This window comes from Pelecanus crispus, chromosome 1 (genome assembly GCF_030463565.1).
Source record: "Pelecanus crispus isolate bPelCri1 chromosome 1, bPelCri1.pri, whole genome shotgun sequence".
NCBI lineage: Eukaryota > Metazoa > Chordata > Aves > Pelecaniformes > Pelecanidae > Pelecanus > Pelecanus crispus.
This window is the reverse complement of record NC_134643.1, coordinates 58,730,364-58,740,794: the sequence shown is the minus strand read 5'-3', so window position 1 is coordinate 58,740,794 and position 10,431 is coordinate 58,730,364. Positions and strand designations below refer to the sequence as shown.

Sequence of the window (10,431 nt, the reverse complement as noted above, 5' to 3'; positions counted from 1 at the left end):
TCCACAGGGAAAATACCTGCCCACCCCATCACCCCCCACCCAGTTTCAAGGCCGGCAGCAGCCCTGTCCCTGGCCAGGAGCAGCTTAAAGCAGGGGTCCCAGGCGGAGGCGAGGGCAGCAACCCAATCCAGCACCCAAAAGGCCGGGGAACAGACAGCAGGGCTCCTCCAGCCACCAACCTCCGTCTCCTTGGGTTTTTTTTCTTGCTTTCACCCCCTTCGATGGCAGTGCTGCACTCCCTCCCCCTCGGCCAGGGCTGGGGGAGATGCTTTGCCCCTTTCCCCCTGTTCCCTTGATGGCCAGCTGACCACCCCCAGCTGGGCGGGAGTCCCACTCTGCTTCCCTCTGCCTCGAAAGCCTGACTCCCCTCGGGCAGCCCTGCCCGAACAGGCAGCAGAGGCAGGGGAAGGGGTGCAGGAGGGGAGCACTGCCCTGCCCACCCTCTGCCATCCTGCCTTGGCCTCCCCGGGGCTGTGCTTGAAAAAACAGGGTGGCAGGAGAAGAGGGGATGGGGCTGGCGGGGAAGATGCTCACGGCCATTTGGAGTACGGGCTCACAAAACCGGATAGTGGGGCACTAGAAATAAATAAGGAAAGGGGATGCGCTTGGGGGATGCCCACACACTGGCATCCCACCAAGGCTGGACCGTGCTTGGGGTGGACGGAGGTCTCCTTCCCTCTCCCCGTTGGGGCCGATGTGGCGGGGACCCTCGCTGTACCGGAGACACCTGTGGGTATGGCGAGGTCCTCCCAAAACAAAAGCAGGACAAGGTGAGACCCATGGGGGACAAGCTGTGCTGCTGGCACGAGGGCAAGAGGGAGGCTGCCGGGGCCCCCCTGCTCCCTCCCGGGACACCGGTGCAGGGGGCTTGAGCATTGCCCCGGTGCGGCAGCAAGGCTCGGCGGTCTGGGAAGGGAGAAAGGGGCTCCCCGCTGTCTCCTTCGGGGCTGCCGCCGGGCTCCTTGGCACTGGGGAGGGGGCGAGGGGCCACTCATGCCTTCCGGCCTTCCTCGCAGGCGGTGAAGCCCCCCTTGCTGGCCCCCCCGAAGACCTCCACCGCCTGGTCATCCCACTGGATCACGTTGCCTTGGAGGTGGGAGGTGCAGTTGGCCAAGCCCAGGATCTCCGCCGGTGCCAGCATGTGGTCCCACACGCTGAACTGCGCCAGCTCTCCCACGAAGGCCTGCGTGGCGTCAAAGCGGCCGCCCAGCGTGTCCTGGGAAAGAGCGGGAGAGGTGATGGGACAGGGATGGGGACAGGGATGGGGACAGGGATGGGGATGCACATGCGCCAGGCAAACAGGGTGGAGGAGAGGGGAAGCAGCAGAGCCAGATGCCCGAAGGCAAGGAGGAGAAAGGATGGACGCATGGGGGAGATGCAAGCAGACAAGGCAGGGAGCAAATGGGGGACAGAGGGATGGGGAGAGGGAAGAGGAGATGATGATGAGCACCCATGGCCTACCCAGAGGTCGGATGAGCAGGCTGGAGAGCCCCTCACCCGCGCTGCTGAGCCCTGCCCGCGCTGCCCCCCACCCTCACCCCATTTGGGGGCTACCCCCTGGCCAGCTTTGCGCTGCAGGGATGCGAACCGGCAGCCCTTGGTGGCAGGCCTGCACGTACCTGCTCCTGGCCCAGGATGATGACACCTTGGGGCTTGATGGCATGCCAGGATGCCAGGTTCTCGCCGGCACCCCGCTGCTCGCCGTCCTGATATGCCGACCACTTGCCGTCCCGGGTGGTCCATGCCACGCAGACGTGGTGCCAGGCCTTGTCCTTCAGGCTCAACGGCAGCTGGGCGACCTTCGCAAGAAAAGCAAGAGCCTGGCACTCGGTGGGACTGCCAGAGGACCCCGGCGTCCCCCCAGCCCCTCACAGAGCAAGCGGTGCACCCCCAGGGTGGTGGCACCCCAAATTCTACAGATATCTGGATGTGCTGCTTCTCCCTCTCAAAAGCCACCCTGGCGAGCCGTGCTCCCCATCCTCCTCATCCTCCTGCCTCCCCCCTCCACAATGGACCCCTTCCTCCCAGCTCCACCACCCTGGAACTCCCAGGAGCATCGTTTCCCAGGAGGACTGAAGCAAGGGAGATGAGGGCAGGGGCTTCCCTCCCATCCCTGCTCCGGCTGGACCAACCTTGTCATTGATGAGCAGTTCCAGGGGGTTGGTGCCCCACTCCAGGAGCACAATCTCGTTGGCTTGGCTTGGGACAGAGTAGGAGAAAGGGGTGCCGAGCCCTGCCAGGGCCTTGGACTTCAGCCACATGCAGATGGTGAAGGCATAGAGCTCCGGCAGGCTCTTCTTCATGCGGGCGTACATGTAGTTGTTCTGCACCGGGATGGTCACCTTGAAGGCGTCGGGAGGGCTGTAGCCTGGCGGTCCTATGTGTCAAGGATGGGGAGGAGAGAGGAGGGTCAGCACCCATCATTGGGATGAGGGTGGCTTGTCCCAGGACCCGCCCCGCGCAACGTCCATCCCCGTCAGGCAGGACTCACCATGCTCCAGCTCCGTCACCCGGTTCTGGAGAGAGTTCAGCTCCTTCTCGATGTCATGCTGCTGCTGGCTGCGGTCAGTGCTGGCAGCCTGGCGCTCCTTCTGCAGGGTCAGGATCTTGGACAGGAGCTGCTCCTCCAGCTGCTCCATCTTGGTGTGGAGGCTGTCACGGGCGAGTGCCGGGGTGGTGGGCGCCGAGCCATTGGTGCGGGCTGGCAGCTCCTGCTGCACTCGGCGGCAGCCATGACAGGGGAGAAGGGAGGAAGAAAAGACAAAACTCAGCGCGGTGTCACCGTGAAAGGTTAAATAAGGACATGCCCAGCCCTCACCACTGCGGGCAACGTTGGGACCACAACCCCACATCTGCAGCAGGGTCTTCTCCAAAAGCCTCCAACTGACTTTGTAGCTCCCCTCTCACAGCCCCCACTGAGTTTGTTACTGTGGAATGAAGCTTGGCTGCTCTTAATGACTTTTTGCTGCTTCAGAGACAGAGCAAGGGCAGCACACACGGGCGCTCTGGTCATCCCTTGGCTCTGCTCCTGCGGGCAGCCTCCCACGAGGAAGGGACAACGCAGGAAGGAGCTCGGAGCTCCCCTTCCCCACCGCAGGTGAGGCTGCTTCGCCACGGCCAGCACATTAACATCGCACAACGGGGCTGTAATCCTCTTAACCCGGCTCAGCCAGCACACGGGGGTGCATGCACGCGTGCCAGCTTGGGCAGGTAGCTCTCCATAAGCGTAAGCCAGCTTCTCCTGGGCCTTCGGGGTGCCATGGAGAACTGGGGCCAGTGGTAGCTCCTCCAGTCCTCAAGACATGACCCATCACTTGAGGATATCGAGCATGTCTTGTCCTATCAGGGTTAAAACCCAGACCAAAACTCTGCCCTTGGCTGATCCAAAACCCGGTGCCTGGTGAAGATGCTCCCAACCACTACTGCACCCTGCAAAGACCCCAGATCCCACCTTGCTGGGAGACCCCATCCCAGCTGAAAGAAAACCGGGCTGGATGGGAGACGGTGACCCTTTGCCACACTCTTCGTGTTTCTCCATAAATAGCAGCCCTTTTCCTTACCCACATCCTTGGGGTGTTAAGCTCTCTGCCATGGGCTTGGAAAGATGTCGACCACCCTCTCCATACTGCCAGACTTTCCTGAAGGTGCTGGAGTGGCCGTGGTGGCCCCTGCCTTGGCCTCTGCCAGACCTTCAGTCACCACAGCCGCTCTGGCACTGAGAGGGGTCTGCATGGCTGCTTCAGCCCTGGACATTCACACAGCTTGTGCTGGTGGGACATGGGGTGATGCCATCCCTGCTCCTCTGGACAGGCCCCCCCCAGCCTTGGAGCTGGTCTGGAGGAGGTCACCATGCTCATCTGTGGTTGTGGCTTTCAGCTTTGAGTTCCTCCCCATATCCCGCTTTTCCAGGCTGGACCGGACTTGACGATCACACACACAAAGATGCAAGGCGGGGACGCCCCCCCATGTCACCCCCCAATCTTTGCTATCCATCATGAACAACAGAGGGGAGGGGAGGGCCAGAGGAAAGCTGGATTTGGCTGCGCAGGATACAACCTTGGCGGATGGGAACAGCAGGGAGAATGTAGCAGGGAAGGGGGGGTGAGAAGATAGTGTTGGTGTGAGCACAAACGGCCCCACACCGGGCAGGAGCACACTCAGGCTGCAAATAAGAGGGTGTCTGTGACACCCTGGGGTCTGGAAAAGCCTCCAATGGGGTCTGCCGGACAAACCCACAGGTTTTTTGAGGAAAAGCAACGTGGAGAACCAAAACTCAGCAAGAAAGGAGGTTATGCAGGGGACATCTGCCAGCCCTGACCAAATGCCAGCTCTCACTGCCGGCTTGCTCTGGCAGCACTGGGGATGCTCTCATGGAGAGCAAAACCTCTCTGGGAAGGGAAAAGCGCCCGGCAAAGGGCATCCTGCCTTTGGTTTCTGTAAACCAGGGATGGATTAGGTGATGGGGATGGGGCGTTAGCCCTTTACTGGAGGGGGGTCTTGGGGACGCACCAGTGCAGCTGGCCGAGAAGCAGGGGAGAGTGGCAGGCAGGAAGGAAAGGCAAATGGAAAGGTTAATTTCCACCCTCCTGGCAGGGATAATTCCCACTCGGGGCTGCCCATGCTCATATCCAAGCGGAGCTGGGGCAGCACAGGCGGGAGGGGGTCGCCTTTGCCTCTTTGTCCGCATCCCACGGGCTCCGAGAGCTTTTCTGATCCCTTCAGGCCGCCTGGCTGTGGCGGAGGCTGGCACGCTCCTGTCTGCCGCACGCTTTGATTGCTCGAGCTGCGGGTTTGGAGCCTACGTCCCTGCTTTCATGCACGGCTCCATCTGTTAATGACGAAAAAAGAAAAGGCTGGGAGCTTTTGTCACTCTCGCTAGCCCCCGATAGCCTGCCCTACATTATTCAGTAATGACTGAGTGCTTTTTTTTCCTCCCCCTTCCTCCTGCTTTTCTCCCTGCTGCTATTTTCTTCCCTCTAACTTTTTTCCCTATGGCTTTCTCATTTCTCTGGCTTTGGAGCATCTCCTCCCAATGCCCCCCTCCATGCACACATACTCCGTCTCTCCCCTTTTGCTCAATTCCTTCCCCTTTTCTGAGTTTTTCCCCCCTCCATCCCTCTCTCCAGCTCCTCCTGGCCCCTCCAGCCAGGGCACCGTCAGCCGGACCCACATGAGCGGCTGAACCACTGCCGGCCCCATGTTCCTTGTGGCAAGGGATGCAGCCAGCACCCTCATCTGGCAGAGTTTGGGGGCCACCCCATCATCCCAGAAGCATCCCAGCAGACACCATCCCCACCCCTACAGCCAGACCATGGCCACGCAGAAGACCAGACCTCCCCATGCCACCCCCCGCAGCCGGGATGTGCTGGGTGATCCCCCCAGTGCTAAGCTGGGTGACATCCACGAACCATCCTCCACATCTCTGAGCTGACACTCGAGCATCCTTCTCCCAAATCAAATTATTTGCCAAATTATTAATGCTAGCTGTGCAGCTGTTATCTACCGGTGACCTTTGTGGGGGGGAAGCGCCTTCTCCCAGGCTGTTCAGCATGCACCCGGCTTCCCATCTGCCGCCATGCAGGCAGCAGGGGAGTGGGCAGAGGGTGCGGGGGAGGCTCGCTCGACGCTTTTGGCCACCGGAGCCAGTAAAAAAGATTGAAAGATGCCAGGTAATATTAATCATATTAAATGTCAGCGGCTGGCAGGGGGGTGGGGAGGGGAAGGCGGGGGCCGGGGCATCCATGTTGGCATGCAGTCGCTCGAGCTGTAGCCCTCACTTGGCATATTCACTTTGATTTATGTAAGGAGATCAGAGCCTCATTTACTAATGCACCGGCAAATCTGGGCCCCGACACTCCCCCTCGGCCACCGGCATGCAAGTGCCCACCTTAGCTGCTGGGACGGGGCGGGCAGGACCACAGGAGGATGCCGGTGGGACGATGCTCCCGGCACATCCCAGGGATCACGATGCTGAGCTGGTGTGTGCACACAGCAGCCCCGTTCCCTTCCCCAGACCCACGAATCTTCCCAGCCTTCCTGAAGCTCCTCCATGACCGCTGCTGCGGGATGCTCACTGCTGCAGGATGGCACACCTGCCGCACCGGGGTTTTTTGGACCCTGCCATCTTTCTGGTCCCTTTTGGACCCAGGCAGGAGCTTGAGGGTCATTAAACTCCAGGAGGGACTGCCCGGGGTGGGGGGTGAGCAGGGACACATTGGCCTCTCCCTCCTCCTCCTCTCCCTTGCAAGAGAAGAGCTCACTGCTGATTCCTGTCCGCCTGAAGCCTCACTCAGAGCCCGGGGCTGCCACGATTTGGGCTCTCCAGCCCCGCTCTGCCAGAGATGGAGGCAGGATGGAGGCAGCCAGCTCACTCCCATTTCCATGCCCTTACCTGCGGGTTTCCTGCCAGCAGCCAGCTCGCCAGCCACAACGGCGCAGCCCGGCCGGCACGGCCGCACACCGGCTGAGAAGCAGATAGGTTGTATGGCTCTGCCAAGGCCGAGTCCCCTGTAGGGCCCGTCGGGCTGTCCCCCATTCCGGTCAGCTCCCCTCTAAGGGACGATGGGGACAAGGAGGGCATCTGCACCCCAGCACAGCCCAGGGGGCCAAGGCGATTCCCTCCCTGCTCTGAAACTGCTCCGTTGCCATTTGCAGCAGTAATTAAAAGCATGGAAAAGGAGCATCTGGGCCCCCCGGCTCTGCGTGCCAAGATGCACCGGAGCGTACAGATGTGAGCACGTGCAGAGAGCATGGAGGGGGGACGACCCCTCAAAAACAGGAGGAAAAAGCCCAGCCAGGCTGCTGCATATGAGGAAACCACGGGTGATGGCTTGAGGGGGGTTAGGAGGAGGTGATGGAAGATGTCCCCATGTGAACACCATGCTGATGCTTGCCCGTCCCCGCCAAAATGGTGGAGGGCAAAGAGCGAGCCCATGGGGGCCCTCCCTGCATCCTCCCCCAGCAAACCCTGCCACCTTGCCGCCAAAATTAAGAATCAAATGACTTAATAGGTTTTTCGGCACATCGATAAATCTTGTTATGCCTTACAGCTGGGGCCAAGAGCGCCCGGATTAGATCAGTGATCTTCTGCCAGCCCCCTCCGGAGCCTCCGGCAGTAATCCCTGCCAGCAAACCCGCTGCCGGCAGGGAGATGCCCTGGGACACAGCCTTCCCGAGGCGGCCCACAGCATTTTGTCTCATCCCTCTCCCGAGACTAAGCCACCCCGGGCTTCGCCAGGGCTTCCTCTCCTTCCTTCCCTCCCGCCGAGTTTCACAGAGCCTCCACCACACTGGCAGTCACCCCGGGACAGTCCCTATCCAGGTCACCTTTTGGGGTGGTCCCTGCTTCCCTTTAGGAGAGCTGCTGGTGCTGGGGGTGCCCCCCATGCCATGGGGTACCCCAGGCAGGTTCCCAGGGCTGACAGATGGAGCTATGCGGGATGGAGAGGTGCAGGCACTCCGCCATCAAGTTTTAGGTGTCTGCTCAGGGGAGGGGGGAGCAAGCTGGGGAAGGGGGAGGCCACAGGCAACCATCACTGCATGGCCAAGGTGTGACCCCAGGGCTCGGCTGGCCAGGCCGTGGCTGTCACCGGGCCGGCCGAGGTGGCACATTACAGCAGGCTGGAGCCAGGGCAGCCGAAATCCAGCCTGCCTGAGCCTGCAGGGTGGGGTGCCGTGTCTCCCCTGCAGAGTGCCCTTGGGTCCCCGGCAGCGTGAAAGGGAGCGTTTTCGGTGATGTGCTGCTTGCCTTCCCTATCAGTATGCGTGTGTGTGAGCCTTGACCCAGCATCACTTCAGGCTCCCCGGGCACGCACGGGAGCCTGCTCCAGCCCTTGTGAGCTTCACCCTCCGCTGCCCCAAACCTCCCACGATCGCCAGAAACCCCAGGGAGAGGGGCCAGGGCAGTCCACGAGTGATGCTGTCCCTTGGAGAAGGGGGAAGGCGTAGCCAGAGAGCAGCTAAAGGCCCAATGCTCCCCAAGGTTCAAACTGATGTCCTGGGCACCATCCCACCGTGCATCGCCTGGTCCTCATGCACACACAGGTGTGCGTGCGCAGGGGCTTATTTTTTCCCCCCTTTGTTTCTGGGTGAGCACGTCTGCTGTCTGCACGTGCACTTATTAGCCTGGTTGTGTTATCCTGCTCACGGGAATCTGTTTGGGGCTGCAGGGGGGTTTTGGGGTGCCTCTGTCCCTCCCTTTGGCTGCATCGGGCTCTGGGCATCGTGCTCAGCCGGGCTGCGCATCCTCCTCTCCCCACACGTGCCTGGCGTGCCTCTGTGGGTTTTTCGTGCGTGCGCGTGCATTACTCTGGCAGCTCACAGGTGCTTCCTCCAGTCTCCAGCTCTTTCCCTAGGCGTGTGCATGCATTTACTTGCCTTTCCCCATCTTTCTATCCTCATTCATATCTCTATCTATTACAATAACCCTCTCTCCCGGTCTCGTTTCTCAGCCTGTGACCTTAGTAGCTCTGAATTTTCCGCCTGTGTCCTGCCGCCACTGTGCACGCATGGCTGCAGCGAGGGAGGCAGAAGGGCAAAGCTGGGGAGAGGGACCTCCTGGGGAGCTGCCTGACCCCCCTCCCAGCTCCGTGCTCCAGGGAGGAGTGGAGAGGGCAACAGGGAACCAAATGGGAAGATGAAGAGGTTGAGGACTCACAGGAGGCTTCTTGCAGGTAGCTCTGGCCCCTGGCAGACCTCAGGGGACAACACAACCCCCAGAAAACTTGGGACACCTGGAGCAAACTTCTCAGGAAAATCAGACAACTCCCCTCCGGCAGCTCTCACGTGCCCAAACTATTGCCCTGGCCATATCCTCCAAATTCTGCCAAGGTCCATGCTGAGCCCACATCAGCCCAAATAAATCGACACACACATGCACCCTGTGATGGGCCCCATCCCACGCATCACCACAGAGCCTTTGGTGCCGCTGGCTTGTGGCTGGGCCAGGGCTCAGCCCACAGGGCACACGCTGCACGGGTGCTACAGAGTGGAGACGGAGGGTCCACGTCCCGAGTGCCAACAGCCCGATGCCACAGTGATGGGCACAGCAAGCGGCTCCGGCTGCCTCTTTCTCTACAGCTCCTACAAACCGTGCGGGGAAGGGGTGCTGCGCTCGCGGCAGGTGGCACCGCGCTTTACTTTGCGAGATGTCCCGTTCGTAAATGCATCGGGATCAGGTGGGATTTACCTTTCTGCTAAAGGGCAGGATCTGGCCCTGAGCTGACGACCAGCTGAGCTGCCCTTGCTCCAGCAGGGAGGCCTCAGTGGGTGCTGCGGGGAGAGCGAGGTGCCCTACCTGGGTGCAGGCTGGGGGGGGAAAGCAGGGCAGCCCTGGCCCCTTGGGACCACCCCGCTGCGGAGGGGAGAGAGTGGGGCTGAGGGCGAGCCCCTCACCCCTGGGCAGAGACCTCGGGGAAGAGGTAAGGACAACCTTCCCGAAGCCTCGTGAGGGGGACGAGCTGCTTTGGGCTGCGGGTGGCAGCGTGGCCGGGGAACGGGGCGTGTGGGAGCATCCCCCCCCCCCCCCCCCCTCCCCCGCGAACCCCGGGAGCATCTCCCGACCCCCGGGAGCATCCCTCGCACCTCTATGCGGTCGATGCGGTCCTGGAGGGCGCGGACGGCCTCCTCCAGCTCCCGCACGGCGGGCGGCTCTGCGGGGGGGTGGCCCATGGTGCCGGGACGCGGGGCGGCGCGGAGCCCGGCGGCGGCGGCGGCGGCGGCGGGGGGGGGGGGCGGCAGCGGCGGCGGGGGCGGGGGGGTTTCGCAGGCCGCCCTCGCAGCGGCTGAGCTTGCCGGTGAGCTCCCGGATGGTCTCCTGGTCCATGCGGATCCGCTCCTTCTGCTCCAGCGCCGTGCGGCGCAGCTGGGCCGCCGCGCTCCGCAGCGCCAGCAGCTCCTCGGGGCCGGGGCCGGCGGCGGGGCCGGGGGCCGGGCACTCGGCGCTCAGCGGCGTGCAGACGAAGCGGCTGAAGAGCGGCGGCGGCGGCGGCCCGCCCGGTAGGCGCGGCCCGGCGCTGGCCAGAGCCTCGGCGGGGCCGTGCAGCGCTCCCAGCCCCTTGTCGGCGGCGGGCAGGAGGGCGGCGGCGGCCGAGTCATTGTCGGCGGCGGGGGCGGCGGCGGCGGGAGCGGCGGTGCCGGCCGGGTGGACGCTGGCGATGATGCAGATGATGGCCCCCAGGAAAGCCAGCATGCCCGCCGCCAGCAGCACTGCCAGAAACTTCAGGGTGGCAGCGGCGTGGGGGGCCCGAGCCCGCGGACGGCGAGAAAACAAAGCGGGCGGGGATGGATGGATGGATGGATGGATGGATGGACGGACGGACGGACGGACGGATGAAGCCGGCGGGGAAGGACGGCACCGGCAGCAGCACCGGCGCCGGGGCCCCGGCGCGCCGCGCTTATATCTGCCGGGCGGCGCCGCACGCAGCGCGCCGC

The 10,431-nt window shown here is 62.8% G+C and overlaps 1 protein-coding gene across 1 annotated transcript; it reads right to left on the bottom strand.

Annotated features, from left to right (window-relative positions):
• Positions 1-991: 991 nt before the first annotated feature.
• On the bottom strand, positions 992-10,189 carry NPTXR (neuronal pentraxin receptor). Its single transcript, XM_075717167.1, is given in 6 exon segments — positions 992-1,216; positions 1,620-1,799; positions 2,133-2,377; positions 2,492-2,714; positions 9,583-9,723; positions 9,725-10,189. Coding segments are annotated over 6 exon segments (1,479 nt in total).
• Between the last annotated feature and the right edge of the window lie 242 nt (positions 10,190-10,431).